General features: G+C 43.5%; 1 protein-coding gene across 1 annotated transcript in view; it reads right to left on the bottom strand.

Annotated features, from left to right (window-relative positions):
• Positions 1-770: 770 nt before the first annotated feature.
• LOC115469587 (protein FAM76B-like) overlaps positions 771-27,369 on the bottom strand; it is a 62,259-nt gene continuing 35,660 nt past the window's right edge. The window contains 2 exon segments of the mRNA XM_030202383.1: positions 771-2,098; positions 23,816-23,917. Coding sequence (XP_030058243.1) covers positions 2,009-2,098; positions 23,816-23,917 — 192 coding nt within the window. The 3' untranslated portion in view covers positions 771-2,008.

Here is a 27,369-nt window from a genome sequence, read left to right on the forward strand (position 1 = left end):
AGGCATAGATTCCTTCTTCTATATACATTATTTTGTAGCCATCGTGAAAAGTACAAATTTGAGCTAAATGCTGCAAACTCCAAGCAAGATAGAAGAGGCTGTTCTGCAACTGTGAGTACACACGGAAGAGCAATTTACATACTGTGAAAATGTGGCAGTTAGTCCAAAACCCTAAAAAATGGGGTACTTTACAAGCAAAAAGGCAGTTACTAAACAATATACTAAACAATATAAAATGCCACTACCCTCCATGCCACATCCCAAAATGTGTTAGGAATTTGCAACATCCTGCGGATATTCATATACTGCAAATACAAGTTAATCCTGTCTTATATTGCACAGACCAGATTTTCAGAACAGCTGATCTTCCGCAATCAAGCAGTCATAATAAATGGGCAAGGATGAACAGCAGCAACAGACTTGTAAATCACATCACTTTTGCATCCAAAATGTCATTGGCAGTGGGTAGGCCACTATGGCTATAACCTGACCAAAATTTTGCCCCACATAGCATCATCTAGAGAGCTTTGGGAACAGGGAAGAGATTAGTTAGGCAGCCAATCCTCCCTCCCTCTCCCCCCCTCTCCAATGAAAAGATGTCATGCTACCCCTCAATACATCTGCTCAAGGGCAAGATGTATGCAGACAAGTCCAGCTATTTTCTAAATTATTTCTAACCGTTCAGTAATCCTTCTAGGAATACATCTACAGGGCTGAAATATGACCAACATTATAGCAACCACCAATTTTAAGGTAATTAGAAACAGTTTAACCCTCAAGAGGACCAAAGCCTATTATAGCATTCTTTAAGACTTGGTCCTCTGAAGGTTAATGGCATGCTCTCAACTACTAAATCAATGCAGATTGTACCATTTATATATATAAGCATTTAAGTTCCTATCAAATTCAAACAATAGCTTTCAAATGATACATCTGACAGAACCCTACTATTGAGCAAGGTTTGGCAAATAAGCAGTAGACAGGGCTGAGCCAGCTGCAGAGACCATGGAGACTGCCTAAGCCAATGAAATCTGGACATAAATGCAACTTAGCAAGAGGTACAAGATGTATGTAAAACCATTATCCAATTTAGATACTACACTGCATCCTTGAGCATACTATAGCACATGTATCCAGAGGAGAAGCTAAACATCCATTCAGGAGAGCTAATTTTGAATCTAGCCTTAACTCATACTAGCAGCTTATTTTGAAAATAGTTTAAAATACATTAATATATACATAACAGAGTTCAGCAGTTTTAACACGTAAAAAGTCATGTACAAAGACTGAAGTTTCCATAAATAAATGGTACATCGAGATAAAGGCACTTGCAAGTAAAAATGTACAGTGGCTTGTAAAAATGTACAGTTGCTTTTACAAAAACCTCATTAACTTTCAGGCACTGTACAATATGTATATGTGTAGAAAATTTTCACTATTTATGATGAAAATGACCAACTCTCTGGTAACACTAAATGATGTAGCTTCAAAATGTAGCATTTATACTCCATTTTTGAACTGAGTAAAAAGCACCATGATTTTCCTCCTGACTTTACCAAATACCAAGTAAATTAGTTTCTAAAAGCTATGATCACATAAAAAAAAAAATCCTAAAAAATACAAAAATCACTGAAAACTGTTAGCACAGTAAATGGAGTTATCAGTTGCTTTAAAACTCCATAAAAACTACTTTATTGCATCTTGTGTTAAAAAGCCAAAAAACACTGTTGCAGTGTTTACTCTTCACAATGGTTTGAAAACTATTGCAGGTTAAAAAACACAAAAACAAAATACACAAACCAAAGAAAAAATTTCTTCAATCCAGCTGAAGTTTTGTATTCTGTGACTTAACACAATAAATGAAAGCTGCATATTATAAAAAGGTATATGAAACATGCTTACCAAATCTGATGTGGGATGGGATTTTTCCCCAATGTACAGTTTAAGGGCTTCACAGAATTACCCATATTTAAATGAAGTAAAAACACTAAAGCCAGCAAACATTTCTTCAAGGAAATGTTAGTATACTGCCACTTTTATCAAACTTTTTACCCTTTGATAATGCTGCAACTTGTTTAAGAAGCTCTCGGTTTTTAGCCTGTAACAGAAAACAAAAACACTCGTTAAAGTAAGCTCTTTATCTCATTATATGGTACAATAGAGCGATTCCCAAATCCTGGCAGGACCCCAACCAGTTAGGTTTTCAGGATATCCACAATGAATATTCATAAGAAAAATTTGCATGTAATGGGGCAGTGCATGCAAATCTCATGGTATTCACTGTGGATGTCTTGAAAACCTGACTGGCTGGGGTACCTTCAGGACCAGGCTTGAGAATCAATGGCCTAACGGATCTGTATTTATTACATTAAATACCAGTGCCATATTCATATAATCCAGTAAAGTCTTGAATAGCTCCATCTCTATACCATGGTAACAAAGCAAGTGATGGTCAAAGAGGGCTAACGAGCCCATTCAGTTGGTTTTCCTCTCATTTTCTACTGCTTTGAGTACATGACAACAGACATTCTCTACTTGCTCACCAGTATCCCATATTTTATACCCAACCTGTCAATTCAGTACCACAACCATATATCTGTTCAAAGCATGTTACCCAGTGTACCTGAATGTAATTCACCTTGAGCTACTACTGAAAAAGGTGTGAGCATAATCTAAATAGATAATAATGTTGACTGATTTTATCATTATCAACTAGATCTGCACAATGCAGGCTACTGTAATCATGAAGACAATTCTAAACCTATATTAACGGTACCCAATAAATCAGTTTTTAAAGGCACGTTTACAATCATTTATACTATTCAATGTTCAATATAAATTTCTTTGGTAACCTCAGCAGTGCTCATTGCTAATACATGGAGATAGCAATGTGACCAGCACCCACCTGACCATCGGCTCACCCGATTAACATTTATATATTAATACTGTTCACTTATTTGTATTAATGTTTATGCGTCAAACCCAGGGGTTTTAATGTCCGATGTGCATGTTTCGCCCAAAGACGAGCTGTCGCAAGGACAATCCCTCTAAGCTGTCATTAGCCCCATCTCTGCTATTATTATCTGGGACACCCCCCCCCCCGGATCCTTTAAATTATTCAATTATTAAACTAGCCACTTGACTTGTATTATATGGACAACCTAAACCTAGCATCCAGCATGGCAGCCAGGTTCTAGACAATACAATATGAACAGAGTGGACCAAACTCCACATTGTAGCATTTGGAAATTTCTTCAAGGCTTAGATACAGCCACACCCAACCTGTTTGGATTAAAGGAACAAAAAGCTGAGGGGCTTGAGGCTAAGTTCTTTCTAGAAAACACAATACTTCAGATCATCTGTCAAGAACATTGGTTGACCTCAAAAAAATGCACATATCAATTCTTCTAAATAGTAAAAAAAACTATGAAATCTTGAAATGGCATCAACCTAGAAGCAGAAACACTAATGGACCTAACCTAGTCAGACCTTCTTAGGATGAAAGTTGGGGAAGAAAATAGTTCAGCTTCCTGGGCCTGAATCATTATCTTCGATAGGGGCATGGTCAGCTTAGACAATAGCTCAGGAGCACAGTAAATGTCCATGTCTCTCACACACATCACAGATGGCCCTAGGGAGAAACAGAGGACTTAGCATCTTGGTATGTGAAGCACAACTTTCTGGTGTGCCTGCTTTGAAGCACATCAACCCATCACATCCAGGTTCTCCGAGGCATGCAAAGATTGCACATTCACTTAAGGCTCAGCATTTGCTGCCTGCCTTTGGCTCTCAGTCCAAAAATTTTGAAGCCCTTCTCAGATCACACTTTGGAGATTATAACTAAGCTCAACTCGGGCTTAACATCACATCAAGGCATTTACTGGGCCACATAACTAACGGTTGAGGCAACATTCACAGTGTTCTGGGATTTCACAGCCACCAGCACTGCAATTCTTTATAAGGCAGATGTAACACTTTTTAGCAGATTTCCAGGTATTTTTTTACTGAAAGTTTACTACTGTGAAGTGCACTTTTCCGCAAAGTATACAACTGCATGAAAAAAGTTTAATGTGCTCAGTTGTGCTGAAAATAACTACAGTGCTCTGAAAAAGTTAAAAGGTCCACCAGCCCAAACCAGATGTTGCCCTGGACCCCCTCTATAGGGCAGGGGTGGGATCAATACCCTCTTATTCCTGTATGCTTCACACCACACTGTAATCCCCGTTCTCAAAGCCCTGCCCCTTAACAGTGGAACAGAGTGTCAGCTCTGCCTGCTCCCTGTCATTCTCCTACACTGACTCGCACCATAGGAGTCTAGGGAGCGTGCCCTGCAAAATCACATGAGCCTCTACCCAGGGAGTTAACTGTGCCTGGGTATAATGGGCCCTCAAGGTTCCCTGGGACTTGCTTACCATGACAAATGTAGGCTGCCTCAATAGCCACCTTGATCCAATAAGCTATTTATAAGTAGCTTGAACTTGTGTGCCAGTGATTTTTTTTTATGCTGCAATTGTCTTAAATGTGCTCTCTAGAACTGTGTTTTGAACCTGTGCCAAGTGACTTAATCCAATCAACTTGGTTACACAAAGTTTGGTGACTCTGGTTCTGGTGTCTATCTTACAAGTTGTGTTTATTAGAATTGGGTTTTGAATCTTCAGTGCCAGAGACCTAATTCAATCTATTTGGTTACATAGCACCTAGTGACTCATACCTTGGGAGGAGGGGCAATTTTGTATAAAGCTGTATGGTTAGAGAAAAAAAAAACACAGAACTTTTTACCTTGTGAGTTGTGAGCTACGCTGGGCATTTTCAGAATTGGTTTGATTGGTAACTGAGGTAACCTGTGTCCTAGGACCAAAGGTGGTGAACTGGATAGAAAACTGGTTGACCAACAGGTGGCAGAGGGTGGTGGTAAATGGAATCCGCTCGGAGGAAAGGATGGTGAGAAGTGGGGTTACACAGGGGTCGGTGCTGGGGCCCATTTTGTTTAATATATTTGTGAGAGATATTGCTGAAGGGTTGGGAGGAAAGGTTTGCCTTTTTGCAAATGACAAGAAGATAGCCAATAAGAGTGGATACCCTGGAGGGAGTAGAAATGATGAGAAGGTATCTCCAAAAGTTAGAGGAACATCAAGGGTCTGGCAGTTAAAATTTAATAAGCTTTAAATATCCTGGGTTTACAGCAAATTCCGGTTTCTATTGAGTGATGACTTTATTGGGGTATGGCCGAGATTTAAACCTATTGTACAGGTCTACCGCCGATGCTTTGAAGTCTCTCTCAGAGGCAGACAATTTTTTGAGTCGTAAGAATTGACCTACTGGAAAGCCAGTTTTGGCTGCCATCGGATGAAAACTGTGGTAGTGAAGTAGTGTATTAGAGTCTGTAGATTTTCTATGTATTTTTGTGTTAAATTCCCCCTCATGTAAATAAATGGAGATATCCAAATAATTCAGGGATTGACCCCCCCACCAAAGACTCAAATTTAATGTGTCTGTCAATAGAATTTAGATATTGAAGAACTGTTGAAGCTGCTCATCATTACCCTTCCTTATGAAGATCACATCATCAATGAAACATTTCCATAGGATGACATATGCAAAGAATCTTGATGAAGAGAGGAATTTCTCCTCAAAGTCTGCCATATATAGGCATGCAGTGGTAGGTGCAACTGTGGCACCCATTGCTATGCCATGAGTCTGCAGAAAATGTTTTTCTTCAAATCGGATATGGTTTTTACGGATTACAATTCCCGTTAAATTCAAAAGTTCCACTTTTTCTGATATCTCTAACTGTTGAAGATGGTCATCCACTAAATTACAGACATTATCATGTGGAATGCTAGTGTATAATGATACTACATCCAAGGATAACAATTGTACAGAATTTTCATGTATCACAATATTCTCCAAAATCTGTATGAGATGTGCTGAATCTCTCAGGTAAGATGGTGTCTGAAAGACCCTAGATTGCAAATGGTAGTCCAGATATTGGGAAAGTGGTTCATTGAGAGATCCACTCCCGGAAACTATAGGTCGTCCTGGGGGTTGCCTTAAACCTTTGTGTATTTTAGGTAAAAAGTATATGTGAGGTGTACGACGGTATTGCTTAAATAGGTATCGAAATTCCCTATTAATGATAACACTTGTTTGAGCAGCCGTTAATAAAATGTTGTTAACCTCCTGTTGGCAATCAGGTCCTGGATCTCGATCTAATGGTAAATAAAATTTTCTGACAGTTGTCGAAATGCCTCTGAGCGGTAATCCTCCTTATTGAGGACCACCACTGCACCCCCTTTATTTGCTCGCAATACAATGATTCTGTCATCAGATTTTAAACTTTGCATCGCTTCCAGCTGGGGTCTTGTCAAATTAGATGGTGTATAATGTAACTGTTGTTCCAAGGTATCCAAATCCCGAAGGACAAGCCGCTGGAAAGCCTCAAGCATAACATCCGGTGGTCCCGGAGGCATCCATATAGATGGTAAACGATGGAGTTGCCATGAATGTTTGGGCTTCTTCCTGTGCACTATTATGATCTTGCTGATCAAAATGAAGCTTTAATTTTAATTTAGCCACTAGTATAATACAGTTGGAACGCCAGTTATCATAAGCTAAAAAGGAGCTCATTCAAGCTCCCACTTCCACCACCAGAGGCACAATCTCTTTAACCAACAGAGCTTAAAACACTCAGAGGAGCATATCACACGTTTCAGTTTTACAAATATGATAAATCAGGCAACTTCTGGTAGCTCATGGTAAAAACTTTGGGGAAGGGGGGGGGGGGGGGGTGCATGGGATTACTGTCCTTGGAAGCACATTGTTCAGATAATTCTCTGATCATTTTTATATTTGTACAGGGAGGGGGAACATGCCTCTTACACTTTCTGACGGAGGTTTCTCTCCCCTCCTTGACTGAGGAGGCCCTGCAGGCACTTCTCGGGTGAATTTTGCAAGACTCTCCAACTGCAACTCATCTCATCAGGCCCTTGTTATATTTTACCATGGTGGTGGAGGCTGGTACCTTCAATTACACGCTAACATGGTATTGATTACACTTATTCCAAAACCACCAGAACTCCTCTTAGAGGCCCATCTCCCTTTTATTTTTATTTATTTTTTTGAAATAATTTTTATTGTTGAATGAAATCAGTAACAGATAGTAATTACAAGATCAGATCATTACAATTTCAATGCGGTAACATCTTTACAAAAGGGTAATGAAAAAAAAAAAAACAGGAACAGATATCCATTTCTCTTTCATTCTAATCTTCATAGCTTTCTATCATTTAATCCCTCTCCCCCCACCTCCCTTCCCCCCTCCCCCAAAGGCTGCTATTGCACTATTCCATGCTGTTTCCTGTTTGATCACCATTTACTGGGCCCTTCGGCGAAAGCAAATCTAGTGCTCTCCCCCAAATATCTCTGTACTGGCGGTTCCTCCATGAAACAGCAAATCTGAAGGTAAGACGCACCCAATTGGCCATCTCAACCATACAGTTTTTCCACATATCTAGGTGTGGAGGTTCAGCATCCACCCATGTTTTTAACACACATTTCTTAAGCAACATCATCGCTAACAACACAAATTTACCTTGGGCTACTCCCAGCTTCTGCTCTCTAAGTGAGTCTCCACACCCTAGCAGAGTGATCAAGTACTTCCACTCCACTTGGCGTTGTAAAATGTTTTCCACCAACCCTAATGCTCCAACCCATAATGCATGTAGTGATGGGCATTCCATAAACGAGTGCAAAAATGTTCCTACCCTGCTCTTGCATTTGTTGCACCGGTCATCCTCCTACGTACCCAGCTGCTTCCCCTTTACCTTAGTGATATGTACTCTGTTTATAATCCGGTATTGTATATCTTGTAAGGCTGCGTTTGGGGTGATTTTTCCCAGGTTGCGATATACAGCACCCAATCGCTCCACTGTAACTTCTTCTACTATGTCCCTACTCCACGCCTCCGCTAGTTGTACTAAATGGGGTGCTCTCTGGTGTTCCCTCATCACCTGGTACCACTCTGCCATTTTGTTACTAAGTGGCGTCATCTGTAGGAATATGTGGTCTAGTTGTGTAAAGCGGGTAAGGCTTTTACTCTTTCGCTCCATGCTCAGGATGTAGTCTCGCACTTGTAAATATGCAAAAAATTGGGAACCAGGGATCTGCAGTTCGTGCCTGACCATGTCAAAAGTGGGGAAGGCATCCTCTCCGTCTTTCCTGAACTGCCCTATAAATCTGCAACCCTTCTCCCGCCAACCCTGGAACAGTGACCTTCCCATTTCTGCAGGGAAGGCCATATTCCCTACCAGCGGCAAGAAGGGGCTGGTTCCCTTCACTGCTCCTCCTTTCTCTCTCCACCATCTCCAAGCCAGTTGTAAGGCTGCCACGTACGGGTTTTCCACTATTTTTTTTGCTCCCTGCACTTCCCGTGATTCCAGTACTGTAAAAGGGTCATTCAAACCACACCAGCTCTCCCAAAATCCAGGGGGGGGGGGGCATAGAACCCTTGTCCCGAGATCAACTCATGGATCCAGCGTAATGAAGCTGCTACATTATACCCTCTCAAGTCTGGTAATCTAAGGCCCCCTTGCCCTTTACCCCGGGTCAGTTTTGCAAACGATATTCTGGGGCGCTTCGCGTTCCAAATGAACGTGCCTATAACACTTCTATACAGCTTATCCTCCACGGTTCTCACCCATAGCGGGAGCATCTGCAATGGGTATATTAACTTGGGTAGCATCACCATCTTAACTAGAGCTATTCTACCCCAAAAATTTAATGGCAGGTCTTTCCACCGTTGACATAATCGTTTTACCTCTTCCACTCTGTCTTTCACATTTTTTTTATACATCCATAGTTGTTCTGCACCAAGATAAACCCCCAAATACTTAATGCCATTCTGGGCCCACCTCAGAGGAAAGTTCTGCGATTCTTTAATCTTACATGGGCTACTAACTGGAAGGGCCTCTGACTTTTCAAAATTGATGCTCAGGCCCGCAAACTCCCCAAACGATTGGATGATATCCATCACCACCGGCAATGTGCGGGATGCCTCATCCATCAGCAGCAGCATATCATCTGCGAATAAATTAATTCTTTACTCCTCTTCTCTCACTTTAATTCCTTTCAGCCTTGTATCCTGTCGTATCCTTGCCGCTAGCGGCTCCAGCGTCAAAATAAATAGGGGCGATAATGGACATCCCTGCCTTGTTCCTCCTCCCAGAGAGAATCCTTCAGTCAAGGAGTCGTTAATTATAATTTGGGCCGTTGGTCCACTGTATAACGCCTGAACCCATTCCAAGAATTCCCCCCGGATGCCGAACCGTTTCATTATCCAAAACATGTACTTCCACACCACCTTATCAAAAGCTTTTTCGGCATCCAGGCTAGCCACTATAGAATCTCCCTTTATCCCTCTTCTCTCCATCAAAATGCGGCTTACTTTGAGGATGTTAGCTGATGCGAAGCGCCCCTGAACAAATCCTACCTGGTCAGGGTGCACCAGGCAGGGGACTACCTTCCCCAAGCGGTCTGCCAGAACTGCTGCCAGGATCTTTACATCCTGGTTTAGCAGGGAAATAGGTCTGTAGGACCCTACCAGTTCTTCGTCCTTTCCTGGTTTGGGAATCATTATTTTTTTTTTATTTTTATTACATTTGTACCCCGCGCTTTCCAACTCATGGCAGGCTCAATGCGGCTTACATGGGGCAATGGAGGGTTAAGTGACTTGCCCAGAGTCACAAGGAGCTGCCTGTGCCGGGAATCAAACTCAGTTCTCCAGTTCCTCAGGACCAAAGTCCACCACCCTAACCACTAGGCCACTGTTCCCAAAGCCCCTGTCTCTCTTACGTCCTCACACAGAAATAAAAGGCGATACAATGACATCCTGGAGTATTTTATAATATTCCACTCCCAACCCATCAGGGCCTGGTGTCTTTGCCAGCTTCAATCTCTTAATGACCTGTTGGACCTCCTTCCCCTGTATTGGCATATTTAGCATTTGCTGCTGCTCCTCCGTTAGGGACGGGAGCTCCACCCCTGCTAGGAAGTCTGCACACTGTTCCTCTGAGAATGGGCCCTCCCTGTACAATGACGAATAATAATTCACGAACTCTCTCTGAACATCTCTTAGTGTTGTGCTGGTTCTCCCATTCTTTGCTCTGATTTTACTGATACATTTTCGTGTTGTCTTTTGTCTTACTAGTGTTGCCAGCAGCTTGCCAGTTTTATTACCCCACTGATATAACTTGTATTTATAAAGCTTTATGTTGTAAATCGCACTCTCATCCAAGATTCCCTGTATCTTTTCTACACTGCGCATATGCTTTTTTGTTGGACTCAGAAGGGTGCCCAATAAGGGCTCTGCGAGCCTCCCTTAATTTTACTGTAAAGGCGTCTATCTTTTGTCCTCGGCTCTTGTTTTGGGAGGCGACATGTGCTATGATTTTTCCTCTTAATACTGCCTTAGCGGCCTCCCAGAATATTCTTGGGCTCACTGACTGTGCGTCATTATCCATTATATAGTCTGTCCAACTCTTTCTCAGGTAAGTTTGGAATTCCCTACTCTGATATAACGCCTGGTTCATCAGCCAGCGTTTCGATCCCTCTCTGCTCCCCCAACTCAACCCACACTGGGGCATGATCAGACACATCCGGCTCTCCGATTCCCGTTTGTATTGCCACTGAGCTCATCGAGTGGAAGACCAGCAAGTAATCAAGTCGCGAATGAGTTCCGTGGGGATGCGAAAAGAAAGTGTAATCAGTTTCTTCTAAGTGCTGATGCCGCTAGATGTCTATCAACTCTAATTCCCTCATCATTAGGTTCACCCCCTTGTCGTCATGATCTTTTCCTGCTCTTCTGGGGGGTTTGCAATCAATGGAGGGATTGCTGATATTAAAATCCCTCCAACAATTAGTTGATAGCTATCAAATGTGACCAATTTAGCTATTAATGTTGTAAAAAATTTATGGGAGTAAATGTTAGGCGCATAGACATTGCAAAACCCCACCTTTTTACCCTGCAACGTCCCCGCCACTATTAGATATCTCCCTTCTGGGTCTTGGTATAGCTTGTGCATGTCAAAAGCTAATGTTTTTCTTATCAAGATAGCTACTCCTCGCTGCCTCCCATTATAGGAGGCAAAAAATATTTCTCCAACCCAGTCTCTTTTTAATTTGAGGTGTTCTAATCTGCTTAGGTGGGTCTCCTGTATCAGAGCTACAACAGCTTTCTGGCGTTTGAGTGCTTGCAATATTTTCGCCCGTTTCACCGGGGAGTGCACTCCGTCAACGTTTAATGTCACTATTTTGAGATTAGCCATGCATTATATCAAACAGTTATTTAAGCGAAAATTTTTTTATAATGTATCCTGAGTGCCTCCCAGCTGGGCACCCAGGATCTGTCCCTATTCCCTTGTCTGTGTGGCCACCTAGGGTCCTGCTTCTCTCTTTTATCCCTCTGGTCCCATACCTTCATGAAAAGCAATCACAACCTTTGTGATCTCCTCCCTCTCTCCCCCTCCCCTCTTCCCGTTCCACACACACCCTCCGGTCGTGCCAGTTCTCAACACTCATACTTCCCTTACGCACCACCAACTCCCCCGGTCTCCCCTCTTAGAACACTATCCTTTCCTTCCCCTTCAGCAAATCCCTCTCGGGCCCCGCTTCTAACACCTTGAACCATAATATAACAGAACATTTTGAAACTTCTGAAAAAAACTGGTTGGGTTTCCAGTCCCGCAAGGAGCACCCTGCTGTCTGATAACCTGGGCCCCCAACTTTTCTCCAACTTGAGGCTGTTCTCTTGCAATAGCTGGCTGGTTACCTCGAAGCTGATCAGGGTATCACACCTTTTCCATGACTCAAACTCCTCAGCAATTTAAACATTCTCACTGTTTGCCGTCCAATCTTTAGAGTCCTCAGGTGTTCGGAGCAATTGCAGATAATGTTCGCCTTCCTCTGAGACTCTCAAATGGTCAGGTGCTCCGCCACTCTAATATCCAGTCACTTGGGTAAACCAGTTGCTGCCAGCCTTATTGCTCCAGTACCTTACTTCTGCATCACTGTAATCCATTTGCAAATGCTTCCAGCTCTGCCGCCTCAGTGAAGTATATGGTCTTGTTCTCATGTAGTACTCTTACTTTCGCTGGGTAGACCAGAGCGAATCGGATCCCCTTGTCATATAGTCTTTTACAATGGCGACCCATTACCTTCCTCTGGTCTGACACAATAGTAGAGTAATCTTGAAAAAGAAGTATTTTCCCTCCTTCATAAGTAAGACTGTTTACCTCTGTACGCCTGCAAAACTACTTCTTTGTCAGAGTAGGTTCAACACCTTTGCCAGCACTTGTCTCGGCCTGTTTTCATTGGCCCGCATTGCTCCCACTCTATGCACTCTCTCGATCTGCAGGGCTTTCCCGCCAAGATCTAGGCCTAACTCCTGGGGGAACCACTGTTCCACGAGCTTTCGGAGGTCTGCTGCCTTTACTGTCTCTGGAACTCCCACAATCCGGAGATTGCTGCGCCGACTGCGATTTTCAAGATCATCTGCTTTCTGTACTAACTGTTCACATTTCCGTTCAAGCGTCACAATCCGATCGTTCGTGCCTACTGCCGCGTCCTCGCACTGTGACACTCGTTCTTCCATGTGCTGCAAGCGGGCACTCTGACGCTCTAGCGTTTCATGAATTTGATCCACCGACGACTGGAGTTTTGATAGTTTTTCCTCCAGCATCGTGGAGATTTGTTGCGCTAGTTCCCTCACCAGCTCCGACGGCAATGGTCCGATCATCGGGGTCTCCGGAGCCACCTCCACCATCTTGGACCGCACTATGCAAGTATTTTTCTTCCCCCACGAGGTCTTTGCGGGCATACCCTTCGGGTACTCAGCTGGAACGGTTCCGCGAACGCTCGTTCTACTGCTCCTGCTTTCCCCTTGCGCAGGGGCCCGGTTTGGTATCGCCTCTCGAGGTTAATCGCTGTTTATTTTGCTGATTTTTGCCTGTTGAGCCGGAGCCGGTTTCAGGGACGTCCATTCAGCTCTACGTCATCACGTGACCCCCCCCCCCCATCTCCCTTTTAAAAGTCAACTTAAAACTCTTCAAAAATTTTGGCTACTTGCCTGGGGAAGATTTTACCTACCTTAGTGATAGAGAACCAAGTGTGGTTTGTTAAAGCTCGGCAATCAGTTCTTCATTACTACTACTATTTAACATTTAATGTATGCAAGATCTTACTGGCAATGACTCATTGTCGTCTGACTGAGACCCCCAGCTCTGGTTGTCAGTCTTGACGCCAAGGTGTTTGATAAAGTTCACTGGCTATATCTTATTGATGCCCTTCATAGGTTTCGTTTGGTTTTAATGGTTGGATCATGCAGACTATTCACACTCTTTATTCTGGTCCACAAACGCAGCTCCTAGTGAATGGGAGATGCTCTATTCTCTTTCCCATTTGTAGGGGCAAGAGGCAGTGGTGCCCCCTTTCACCATTATTATCTTTCGAACCCTCTGCTGTGTCCAAAATCAGGATCCGTAGATACCAGGAGTACATCTGTTAGATACTCAGATGAAGGGGCTAGCGTTTGCAGATGACTTACTAGTCGTGTTGACTGACCCACAGAGGTCACTGCCCACTCTCCTTCATCTGACTGATAGATACGGTGAGCTGTCTGTTTTTTTCTTGATCTCCACAAATCCAAGGCCCTGCTGGTCTTGCCAGCTGGAAAGGCTCACTAGGAGGGTTTTTTTTCCCTCTCACATGGGAGGATACAGCCCTTAGATACCTCTGTTTCTCCTTGCCGACAGACCTTTCCACCCTGTATGTCCACAACGTTCAGCCATTGCTACAGGACACTAGATCGAGGCTGCATTTATTTGGCGCTTACCCTTTTGTCCCTCTGTGGCCGTATTTGTCTGTTCAACATGATTTTAGAACCTAAATGGCTCTACACCTTTCAAATGCTACCATTATTTTTAAAGGGTTGTGATGAACGAGTGATAAATATGATTCTGCAACATTACCTATGGGAAGAGAAAAGGCCTCGGTTGCCACGGGAGGATGGGCCTTCTCAGTGTCAAATACCTTGCTGTGGCTAGTGGCATGTGCCACATTAACGACTGGTATAGAGGTACTAACTTTTTTTCCTTTATGCAGCTGGAAACCCATTTGATCCCAGGGGTGCACGTCAGTAGTATTCTGAACAGGTTACCTACCTTGCCCAAGGGCATTTTCAAACAGCATCATATTTTAAAATCTGCTAGAGAAGTCTAGAAGTGGATCTGCTGGCACCCTGCGTTTTCTACAAACTACACTCCTTACTTGACAATTTGCAACAACCCAGACTTTCCACCGGGGCAGGGACGCAGTCTTTTTGAGTGCTGGAAACAGTGGAGCATTTATTATTTGCTACAACTCATTGATCTTGAGGGCTACTTGGAAGTCCTTCACAACGCTTCAACAGGAATTTGGACTTTTTGCCACTGATCTTTTTGCCTATTTGCAAGTACAACATTATGTTCACTCCGTGACCCGAATAGATCTCACAGAGTATGTACAAGACATATTACCAGAAACCTTTACACTAGGCTCCCAACTCTTAGTCCCATTACGATTTCACCACCGGAAGTTGTTGGGCACTACTTCCGATATGGATTATAGCCAATCAACTGTGGATCTCTTTTCCTTACCAGAGACCAACTGCAGGCTTTTATGTTGACTATTAATGCTTATTCGGCCAGGGAAAGTGGGTCGTGGGTGGTATACAGTTAAGGAAGGGGACAAAGGGAAGAGCAAAAAGGGGAAAAAGGGGGAGGGGTGTTCTGAACAATGTTTGATGAGTTTCCTAAGTTTTCTTGGAGAGAGATGTTATAGTTTTGTAAGCTGCGAGATTCAAATAAAGATGATTTAAACATAAAATACTGAATGGAGTGGAACAGATAGGCAGTTGTTGGGCATTACTTCCGATGTGGATTATAGCAAATTAGTGTGCCAATCAACTGTGGAGTTGTCTCTTTTCCTTACTGGAGACCAACTGCAGGCTTTTTTTGTTGAATATTAATGCTTATTCGGCCAGGGAAAGTGGGTCGTGGGTGGCATACAGTTAAGGAAGGGGAGAAAGGGGGGTTCTGAACAATGTTTTCTGAGTTTCCAAAGTTTTCTTGAAGAGAGCTGTTATAGTTTTGTATGCTGCAGGACTCGAGATGATTTAAACATAAAATACTGAATGGAGTGAAACAGGTAGACATCAATCGCTTGTTTACTCTTTCCAAAAATACAAGGAATAGGGGACATGCAATGAGGCTATTAAGTAGTACATTTAAAACAAACCAGAGAAAATATTTCTTCACTCTATGTGTAATTAAGCTCTGGAATTCATTGCCAAAGAATGTGGTAAAAGCAGTTAGCTTAGAAGTGTTTAAAAAAAAGGTTTGGATAATTTTGTTTATTTTAATTTTTGTTACATTTGTACCCCGCACTTTCCCACTCATGGCAGGCTCAATGCGGCAGGCAATGGAGGGTTAAGTGACTTTCCCAGAGTCACAAGGAGCTGCCTGTGCTGGGAATCGAACTCACTTCCTCAGTTCCCCAGGACCAAAGTCCACCACCCTAACCACTAGGCCACTCCTCCACTCCATGTTAAAGTCCATAAACCATTATTAAGATAATCTGCTACTTATTTCTAGAATAAGCAGCATAAAATCTGTTTTGGAAACAGGATACTGGGCTTGATGGACCTTTGGTGTGTCCCAGTAGGGCAAAGCTTATGTCGGTGATTTTTAACCTTTGTCATGGCTCAAAAATTATCAAAGCACACCATCAGTTTTTTTTACAGATATATTTTATCAAACAAGTATTTCCTAAAATGCTCCAGCTCTCAGAAAGCATTTTAAACACAATTGCTACTGCACTGAAGCCAATATAAATGATAAAGCATCTTCTCTCTGATTTTATCCCTCTTCCCAATACTACAGGAAGCCCTGCTCCAAACACACCCACCTGTCCATTACAACAACAGAAAACCCCCTACACTGCTCCCAACACTTCAGGGTGCCATATTCCATTTGCCCCCTCTGCTCACACACATTTTTCCAAGCTAGCAGGAACCTGTAACTCCTGACACTTCCTCCAGCTCCCCAGCACACACTTTCCTAAAAATAAGTTAAGGATGTTGTCACTGTGTCTTTTCCCTTAGAAAGCAGCCCGGGCCCATATATACTGTGTTCAGCTTGGTTCTGTCGACCCCTTGCATCAAAGTCTACTTGTAAATTTTTATTGGACTAACTTTAGCTGCCATTACCCACATATTTGTCGGCCTTTATTTTCAACCAATCCAAGTGGACTTCACTACTAGGCAACATGGCTTTATTAGAAATGATGGAAGCTGTTACTATGAGTTGACAGAGACAAGATCTTCTCATTTGGTGTGACTAACAGGAATAACACAGCAAAAGTATTACTACTACCAAAAATCCTATCCAGGAGGAGAGGAAGATGGAAAAAAAAGAAAAATGTGTATATACAGTGTACTGATCACACATAAGTACACACACTAACATACCTTCCTTACTACATTGCCTGGTTATTCAGGGAGTTTAAAGCTGTTTAGAGCACAAATCCTGTATTTTCTTAAATGTATTGCAACACAAAGAGCCCTCATGCAAGAGCCGATTACCTAACAAAGCTACACACTCTCCAGCCAGTAACCCAGCATTTTCAGTTTTCTTCTGCAGCGGTTGGTGGCAGGAGGCAGCGTTCAGACAGCCTGCTCACACCAAACCAAGCCTTCTTGCTTTTCGCCTATGCGAAAAGCAGGAGATTACGTCAGAGAGAGGACTCAGGGGATGGCACTAGCAAGCTGTATGAAATTGCTGCCTAAACGCTAGTGGCAGACCTGCAGAGGCATACTGGTTGAAAAATGCTAGCTTATATTCTTATGACTGGAGGGACCTTCCACATGGCAGTACACAATATAGCGAAGATACTTACCTGTAGAGCAGGTATGCTCCGAGGACAGCAGGCTTCATGTTCTCACAAGGAGGTGACACCGATCTGCGTTCCCTGGTCTGGCATTTTGCCAAAGCTAAAAAGAGAGCTTTGTGGATCACGAGCTGAACTTAACCGTGCATGCACGAACGTGGTCTCCTCAGTTTAATAATAAAGCAAAATATAAAGTAAAAATAACCAAGGAGACAACTCCAAGGAGAGGTGGGAGGGATTGTAGACTATGAAGCCTGCTGTCTTCAGAGAATACCTGCTACAAGTAAGTATCTTCGCTTTCTTCGAGGACAAGCAGGCTTCTACCTTCTCACAAGTGGGGAATCCCTAGCATCCAGACTCACCCAAAACAAGAAACATGGTCAATTGGGCATCACAACAGCAAGGACTTAACACAGATTAACCTGAAACTATATACAATCAGAATGACAGTGCAGCCTGGAATAGAATAAACGGGCCTAGGACGGTAGAGTTGGTTCCTAGATCCTACCTAAATAGATTCTGCAACACTGTCTGCCTGAACCAACTGTCTTCATCAGGTATCCTGCTCAAGGCATGTGATGTGAATATGTGGACTGAAGACCACGTCACAGTCTTGCAAATTTCTTCAATGGAGGCTGACCTCAAGTGAGATACCAATGCAGCCGTGGCTCCGACATTATGAGCTGTGACATGACCCTCTAAGGCCAGCCCAGCCTGGGCATAAGTGAAGGAAATGCAATCTACAAGCCAAATTGAAATGGTGCGTTTCCCAATGGCGACCCCCATCCTATTGGGATCAAAAGAAACAAAAAGCTGGGCAGACTGTCTGAAGGGCCTTGTCCGCTCCATGTAGTACGCCAGTGTTCCCTTGCTATCCAAGGTGTGCAAGCTGCTTTCACCAGGATGGGCATGAAGTCGGGGAAAGAATGTTGGCAAGACAACTGACAGACACCACCTTCGGCAGGAACTTAGGGTGCGTGCGGAGTACTACTCTGTTGTGATGAAACTTAACATAATGTGCATCCGCTACTAAGGCCTGAAGCTCACTGACCCTACAAACTGAGTGGCTCAAAAGGAGTTTTCATCAGCTGGATGAGAACAACGTTGAGATCTCATGACACTGTTGGAGGTTTGACAGAAGCAAGCCTCTTATGAAATCGAACTAGAGACTGTCGAGAGATGGGCTTACATTCTACATGGTTACGATAAACACTAACTGCACTAAGGTGAACCCTTACGGAGTTGGTCTTTAGACCAGATTCTGATAAGTATAGAAGGTATTCAACCCTTACGGAGTTGGTCTTTAGACCAGATTCTGATAAGTATAGAAGGTATTCAAGCAGGGTTTGTGTAGGGCAAGTAAAGGGATCTAAGGTCTTGCTCTCACACCAGACGGCAAACCTCCTCCATTTAGAAGAGTAACACCTTTTAGTGGAATCTCCTGGAAGCCAGCAAGACTCGGGAGACACCCTCCAAAAGACCCAAGGAAGCGAATTCTAGGCTCTCAACATCCAAGCTATGACAGCCAGAGACTGGAGGTTGGAATGAAAAAGTGACCCCTCGATCTGCGTGATGAGGGTCGGAAAACACTCCAATCTCCACGGTTCTTCTAAGGATAATTCCAAAAGGAAACCATATCTGCCACGGCCTGTATGGAGCGATTAAAATCATGGTTCAGCAGTCTCGCTTGAGTTTCAAAGATTTTCCCACTAGAGGTATCGGAGGATATACATACAGAAGACCTGTCCCCCAACTGAGGAGGAAGGCATCCAAGCCTAGCACAGAACTGAGGGACCTTGTGGTTTATCTGAGTGGCAAAAAGATCCACCGAGGGGGTGCCCCACACTTGGAAGATCTTGTGGGTTATGCCCATATTGAGAGACCACTTATGCAGTTGCATTTTCCTGCTCAGCCTGTCGGCCAGGGCATTTATTTATTACATTTGTATCCCACATTTTCCCACCTATTTGTAGGCTCAATGTGGCTTGTTTGTGCCCACCAGATAAGTGGCTCGAAGGAACATACCATGTTGGCGAGCCCACTGCCAGATGGCCTCCTGACACAAAGGGCGTGATCAGGTGGCCCCCCTGCTTGTTGGTGTAATATATTGCAACCTGATTGTCTGTTTGAATGAGAACAATTTGATGAGATAACTGTAATAAAAAGTATTTTAGAGACTGCTTTTCAACTCTATCTGCCTTGACCAACAAGTGCACAGGGTCTGTATTTGTGATTAGAAGTAATTCTGTTTAAAAATGATTGTTTACCTTTGATTGTGTGAAAATAAGTTGGAATGTAGAAGATAAGACACAGCTCTAATTAATTTGTTATGTGAAGGGAAAGGAAAGGTGGAGCCTGTTTTCGAGTTCAGACTGGACACATGGACTATGAAACATGTGACCACATTCCCATAGTATGGCTTGTTTAGCTAAACAGAGAAACTCTCAAGCATTTTGTAAATTTTCCTTAGCTCTGAATATGAGTTCTAAACCTAATAAAAAAGGGGGGCCTCTGGCAGTGAAGTTCACTATGGGTGGACGCACCGCGTAGAACCAAAACTCCTGGTCAAAAAAGCTCCTGGCTTTCGCTGTGAAGAGGAACCCCCAGCTGATAAGAGCCTAGATGATGTAAGGACCAGGGATGATCATTATTTTTTTTATTTTTTGTCACATTTGTACCCCATGCTTTCCCACTCATGGCAGGCTCAATGCGGCTTACATATTGTATACAGGTACTTATTTGTACTTGGGGCAATGGAGGGTTAAGTGACTTGCCCAAAGTCACAAGGAGCTGCCTGTGCCTGAAGTGGGAGTTGATCGAACTCAGTTCCTCAGTTCCCCAGGACCGAAGTCCACCACCCTAACCCTAACCACTAGGCCACTCCTCCACTCCATTATGCTTCTTTTCCTGGTCTAGGAACTCTTAGCATTGTTTAGATGTAGGGACCAGTGATGTAATGATTGTTTATAGAGTTTTGTTTAATTATAGATAGAATGATTACAGGTATTGTTTCTTTTCAGTTATATACAGTGGTGGAAATAAGTATTTGATCCCTTGCTGATTTTGTAAGTTTGCCCACTGACAAAGACATGAGCAGCCCATAATTGAAGGGTAGGTTATTAGTAACAGTGAGAGATAGCACATCACAAATTAAATCCGGAAAATCACATTGTGGAAAGTATATGAATTTATTTGCATTCTGCAGAGGGAAATAAGTATTTAATCCCTCTGGCAAACAAGACCTAATACTTGGTGGCAAAACCCTTGTTGGCAAGCACAGCGGTCAGACGTCTTCTGTAGTTGATGATGAGGTTTGCACACATGTCAGGAGGAATTTTGGTCCACTCCTCTTTGCAGATCATCTCTAAATCATTAAGAGTTCTGGGCTGTCGCTTGGCAACTCGCAGCTTCAGCTCCCTCCATAAGTTTTCAATGGGATTAAGGTCTGGTGACTGGCTAGGCCACTCCATGACCCTAATGTGCTTCTTCCTGAGCCACTCCTTTGTTGCCTTGGCTGTATGTTTTGGGTCATTGTCGTGCTGGAAGACCCAGCCACGACCCATTTTTAAGGCCCTGGCGGAGGGAAGGAGGTTGTCACTCAGAATTGTACGGTACATGGCCCCATCCATTCTCCCATTGATGCGGTGAAGTAGTCCTGTGCCCTTAGCAGAGAAACACCCCCAAAACATAACATTTCCACCTCCATGCTTGACAGTGGGGACGGTGTTCTTTGGGTCATAGGCAGCATTTCTCTTCCTCCAAACACGGCGAGTTGAGTTCATGCCAAAGAGCTCAATTTTTGTCTCATCTGACCACAGCACCTTCTCCCAATCACTCTCGGCATCATCCAGGTGTTCACTGGCAAACTTCAGACGGGCCGTCACATGTGCCTTCCGGAGCAGGGGGACCTTGCGGGCACTGCAGGATTGCAATCCGTTATGTCGTAATGTGTTACCAATGGTTTTCGTGGTGACAGTGGTCCCAGCTGCCTTGAGATCATTGACAAGTTCCCCCCTTGTAGTTGTAGGCTGATTTCTAACCTTCCTCATGATCAAGGATACCCCACGAGGTGAGATTTTGCGTGGAGCCCCAGATCTTTGTCGATTGACAGTCATTTTGTACTTCTTCCATTTTCTTACTATGGCACCAACAGTTGTCTCCTTCTCGCCCAGCGTCTTACTGATGGTTTTGTAGCCCATTCCAGCCTTGTGCAGGTGTATGATCTTGTCCCTGACATCCTTAGACAGCTCCTTGCTCTTGGCCATTTTGTAGAGGTTAGAGTCTGACTGATTCACTGAGTCTGTGGACAGGTGTCTTTCATACAGGTGACCATTGCCGACAGCTGTCTGTCATGCAGGTAACGAGTTGATTTGGAGCATCTACCTGGTCTGTAGGGGCCAGATCTCTTACTGGTTGGTGGGGGATCAAATACTTATTTCCCTCTGCAGAATGCAAATAAATTCATATACTTTCCACAATGTGATTTTCCGGATTTAATTTGTGATGTGCTATCTCTCACTGTTACCAATAACCTACCCTTCAATTATGGGCTGCTCATGTCTTTGTCAGTGGGCAAACTTACAAAATCAGCAAGGGATCAAATACTTATTTCCACCACTGTAGCTAATCATTGTATATATCTTAATCATTGTAGATTTTAGAACCTCTAATAAAGGTCTCATTTACCTAATACGAATCCAAAAGAATCCACAGTAATTACTAAGTAGTCTGTGTCAGTGAAGCAGGCTGTAAATCCATAGCAGTACAATAGCCGATCTCTGAAAGCCTTTAGAGCATTCCAGATCGCCCAAAGCTCCAGGAAGTTGATCTGAAGATTTGTTTCCTGGGAGGACCAAGCACCTTGAGTGGGAAGCCCATCTACATCAGCTCCCCATCTCAGAAGAGATGCATCCGTTGTCAGCACTTTTTGTGGCTGAGGAATTTGGAATGGAAGTCCCAGAGTCAAATTGGATCAAATTGTCCACCACTGAAGACAGCATATCAGCTCTGGGGACATTTGAATGACATCTTAGACTTCTCATGGTTTGACACCACTGAGAAGCCAGGATCCCACTAAGCTGAGCTCATGTGAAGTCATGGGTGTAACATACACTGTGGAAGCCATGTGGCCCAGCAATCTCAGCACCTGCCGAGTTGTGAACTGCTGAAAGGCACGAACCTTGGATGCCAGCGAGACAAAATTGTCCACTCTCGTCTCGGTTGGTAGGCTTCAACCCTCTGTGTGTCGAGCAGGGCTCCTATGAACTCATCGCTGGTCAGGATGTAGATGGGATTTGGGGTAGTTTAAAATGAACCCTAGTAGTTCTAGCATCCGAATAGTCATCCACATGGACTTCGAGCACCATCCTCTGAGGTGCTCTTCACCAGCCAATCGTAGAGATACGGGAACACATGGACTCCAAGTCTGCATAGTGATGCCGAGATTACTGCTAGACACTTGAAGACCCTGGGAGCTGATGCGAGACCAAAAGGCAACACATGATACTGAAAGTGATGTGTTCCCAGCCGAAACTGAAGATACTTTCGATGGGCTGGAAGTACCGGGACGCGAGACTATGCATCCTGTAAGTCCAGAGAGCATAGCCAATCATTTTTTCTGAATCATTGGGAGAAGAATGCCCGTGGAAACAATCCTGAACTTTTCTTAGACTAAAAATTTGTTCAGGGTCCTTAGGTCTAGGATGGGACACATCCCCCCGCCTTCTTCACAAGGAAGTACCTGGAATAGAATCCCTGCCCTTCTTCCCCTGGTGGAACGGGTTTGACTGCTGCTACTACTACTACTACTACTACTATTTAGCATTTCTATAGCGCTACAAGGCATACGCATGGTCCTTTAGAAGGGCGGAGAGTTCCTCTGCCAGTACCTGCCTGTGCTGAGAGCTGAATGAACGAGCTCTCTGTGGGCAATGTAGAGGTTTTTGATGCCAATTGAGGGCGCATACGAGACAGACTATTTGAAGAACCCACCAGTCTGAGGTTATAAGAGGCCACCTTTGCTGAAAACAATTTTAGCCTTCCCCCAACAAGAAAACCTGGGTCCTCTTCTTCATGCAAAGACAGAGAACACAGTTAGCAGGGTTATGGTCGGGCCCAAGACACCAAGAATGGGTGTCCTTTCCCGAGATAGTCCGACTGCACAGGGTACAAAGCTTGAAACCACTGGGAGTCTTCATGGACATGGACGGGGAAACTTCGACGGCTAAATCAAACAACTCAATGGTGCCTGAAAAAAGGAGCAAGGCATGGAGAGAAAAAGACCCGAAGTCAGGGCCTAAAAACGGCCTGATGACGCAGGAAAAAAAAAGTAAACTTAAAACTGGGCAAAATGAATTTAAGAAACTAAAGGAATGTAAAAAAGAGGTCTTATAAGAGGAACCAGAAAGAAAAACAAGAAAAAATACCGCCGGAAGAAACAAACAAACAAAAAAAAGCTCTCAGACTGGACAAATGAGGAGAGGGCAAAAAAACCAGCACCTTCTCCTCACACGGAAAAGAGAGAACTGAGGAGACCGTGTTCGCGCAATGGGCAGGAAGGCATTCGGGCATGCCTGGTGGAGGGTGGCTCGCACTCCACAAAGCTCTCTTTTTAGCTTTGGCAAAATGCCAGACCGGGCGACTCAGATCGGCGTCACCCATCTGTAAGATAAAAGCCTGCTTGTCCTCAGAAAATAGCTCTCACACACCATTAAATTATATGTATAACCATACCTTAAATAACTATTTTATACATGCTGCCCTTTTTGCTTGTAATTCTAGATGAAAATTCCATTAAATAATTAGGTGTACTTGAAAAGTATTATTATTATTATTTTACCTGCAGTTGTTCAACAACTTCCTTGTGTCCTCTTTCCATCCCATTCATCTTTGTTCTCAGATTAGATTCCTGGTACTGGAAGTCTGCCTTCAATTCTGTCAACTGCAAAAAGACAAGTACTGAGTAAGTACTATAATTTCTGAAAGTAATATTATTTACAATAGCTGAACTATGCAAAGAAATATGAAGTCAGTCATATGGTGAGGAAAAGTGCTAAATAAATAATGCAACCAACTAGTACTTGCAGAACATACTTCAAAAGACATTTCAAAATTTATTTTAAGTACTAGTTAGGAACCATTAGACCTTTTGAAATAGCATAACATGAACATAGGCAACAATTACAACAGTGATGAGGGTTGGAAAATACTCCAATCTCCATGGTTCTTCGGAGGATAACTCCAGAAGAAGTGGAAACCAGATCTATCAGGGTCAATAAGAAGCGATCTAAATCATGGTCCCACGGTCCTGCTTCAGTTTCAGCCAAGTCTTCCCTACAAGAGGTATGGGAGGATACGCATAGAGAAGACCTAACCCCCCAATAAAGAGGAAGGCATCCGACGCTAGTGTGTAGTGGGCTCTGAGCCTAGAACAGAACTGAGGGTCTTTGTGATTAGATTGAGCAGCAAAGAGATCCACCAAGGGGGTGCCCCACACTCAAAAGACCTCACAGGCAACGCCCATGTTGAGTAACCACTTGGGTGGTTGCAAGAACCTGCTCAGTCTGTTCGCTAGGTTGTTGAATTTGCCTGCCAGTTAAGTGGCCTTGAGGAGCATTCCCTGCTGGACTGCCCAGTGGCACATCCCAACGGCCTCCTGACAACAGGCATGATCCAGTGCCCCCCTGCTTGTTAATGTAATACATGGCAACTTGATTGTCAGTTTGAATGAGAATATGGTTGATCAGCTGATCTCTGAAAGGCTAAATATTGATGTGAAGATCTGACTCCTGGGCTGACCAAGCACCTTGAGTGTGAAGCCCATCTACATGAACTTCTCACCCCAGACGGGATGAATCTATTTTTAGCTCCTTCATGGGCTATGGAATTTGGAATGGGAGTCCAGAGTCAAACTGGATTTAATTGTCCACCAAAGCAGAGACTAAACCAGCTCTGGTGAAACCCGGCTGACATCTTCCACAATCCCCATGGCCTGACACCACTGGGAAGCTAGGGCCCACTGGACAGTTCTCATGTGAAGACGTGCCATGGGTGACACATGAACCATGAAGGCCATGTGGCCCAACAACCTCAACATCTGCCAAGCTGTGACCTGCTGAGCTGCTCAGACTTGAGCGGCAAGGGTGACAAGAGCATCTGACCATGCCACATGGATGAAAGCCCGAGACTGCTGAGTGTCTAAGCAGTGCTCCTATGAACTCCAACTGCTGGAGAGGGAGCAGATGGGACTTGGGGTAGTTTAAGATGAACCCTAGTAGATATAACACCTGAATAGTCATATGCGTGGAATCCCGAGCACTGTCCTTCCATTTGCTCTTCACCAGTCAATCGTCGAGATAGGGTAACACAGACTCCCAGTCTGTGAAGCGACACTACAACTACAGCAAGATACTTGGTGAAAACCAGGGATGCCAATGTGAAGCCAAGAGGCAACATGCGGTTTGGGAAGTGATGTGTCCTCAACCAGAATTGAAGATACCTCCTGTGAGCTAGAAGTACTTAGATGCAAGTGTACACATCTTTAAGTCCAGAAAGCATAGCCAATCATTTTCCTGAATCATGGGGAGAAGGGTGCCCAGGAAAACCATCCTGAACTTGTCCTCCACTTCCAAAAGAATTGGAACGGCATTCACCATTGCCTTAACAAAAGATGGGGAGGAAAGGTTCTCAGGTGGAAACTTTCTCCTTTCCTGTGGAGGGATCAGAGAGGATGCCATGAGCGCTCCTCATTGGAGTCAACCAGGAACTCCTCCTGGGAGGGCTGAGACCGAGCCCGCCTTGATGAAAAAAACACTGAATGAATTCTCTACTTCTGTCTTTACAGAAGAAGATGTAAGATCTCCCTGAACCGGAAATGGTTTTCAAGGGTGATGATGCAGAGGAACTGAAAGAAGGAATCTCGGTGAACCTGAAGATGTACTGAGCCAAATTGACAAATTAAAGAGTAGTAAATTGCCTGGACCGGATGGCATACATCCAAGGGTACTCAAAGAACTCAAGCATGAAATTGCTGATCTGCTGTTAGTAATATGTAACCTGTCGTTAAAATCATCCATAGTACTTGAAGATTAGAGGGTGGGCAATGTGACGTTGATTTTTAAAAAGGGTTCTTAAAGGTGAGCCAAAAATTATAGATCGGTAAGCCCAATGTTGGTGCTGGGCAAAATAGTGGAAACTATTATAAAGAATAACATTACAGAACACGTAAACAAACATGATTTAAATGGGACAGAGTCAGCATGGGAAGTCTTGCCTCACCAATTTGCTTCATTTCTTTGAAGGTACGAATAAACATGTGGATAAAGGTGAGCCGGTTGTTGTAGTGTATCCAGATTTTTAGAAAGCTTTTGAAAGTTCCTCATGAGAGACTCATGAGAAAATTTAAGAGTCATGGGATAGGAGGCAAGGTTCTGGTGTGGATTAGGAATTGGTTATTGGACATAAAACAGACGGTAGGGTTAAATGGTCATTTCTCTCAATGGAGGAGGGTAAACAGTCAAGTGCCGCAGGGATCTGTACTGGGATTGGTACTATTTAACATACTTATAAAGGATATGGAAATCGGGACGATGAGTGAGGTGATCAAATTTGCAGGTGATACAAAACTAATTACGGTTGTTAAAACATGTGCGGACTGTGAAATACTTAAAGAAGACCTTAAGAAATTGGAAGGCTGGGCATCCAATGACAGGTGAAATTTAAATGTGGACAAATGCAAGTTGATACAAATTGGAAAGAATAATCCAAATTATAGTTACCCGATGCTACGGTCCACCTTGGGCATCAGCACTCAAGAAAAAGATCTGGGTGTCGTAGATAATATGCTGAAATGTTCTGCTCAGTGTGCAGCAGCGGCCAAAAAAGCAATCAGGATGATAGGAATTATTAGGAAACGGATGGTGAATAAGACCGAAAATACTATAATGGCTGTTAATCACTCCATGGTGTGTCCGCACCTTGGGTACTGCATTCAGTTCTGGTCGTCATATCTCAAAAAAGATATAGCGGAATTAGAAAAGGTTCAAAGAGTGACCAAAATGATAAAGGGGATGAAACTCCTCTCATATGAGGAAAGGCTAAAGAGGTTAGGGCTCTTCAGCTTGGAAAAGAGACAGATGAGGGGAGATATGATTGAGGTCTACAAAATCCTGAGTGGTGTAGAACGAGAAGAAGTAAATTGATTTTTTTTACTCGTTCCAAAATACAAAGACTAGGGGACACTCAAGGAAGTTACATGGAAATATTTTTAAAACAAATAGGAGGAAATATTTTTTTACTCAACAAATAGTTAAGCTCTGGAACTCTTTGCCAGAGGATGTGGTAACAACGGTTAGTGTATCTGGGTTTAAAAAGGTTTAGACAAATTCCTGGAGG

The sequence above is a fragment of the Microcaecilia unicolor genome, chromosome 4 (assembly GCF_901765095.1).
Source record: "Microcaecilia unicolor chromosome 4, aMicUni1.1, whole genome shotgun sequence".
Lineage (NCBI taxonomy): Eukaryota > Metazoa > Chordata > Amphibia > Gymnophiona > Siphonopidae > Microcaecilia > Microcaecilia unicolor.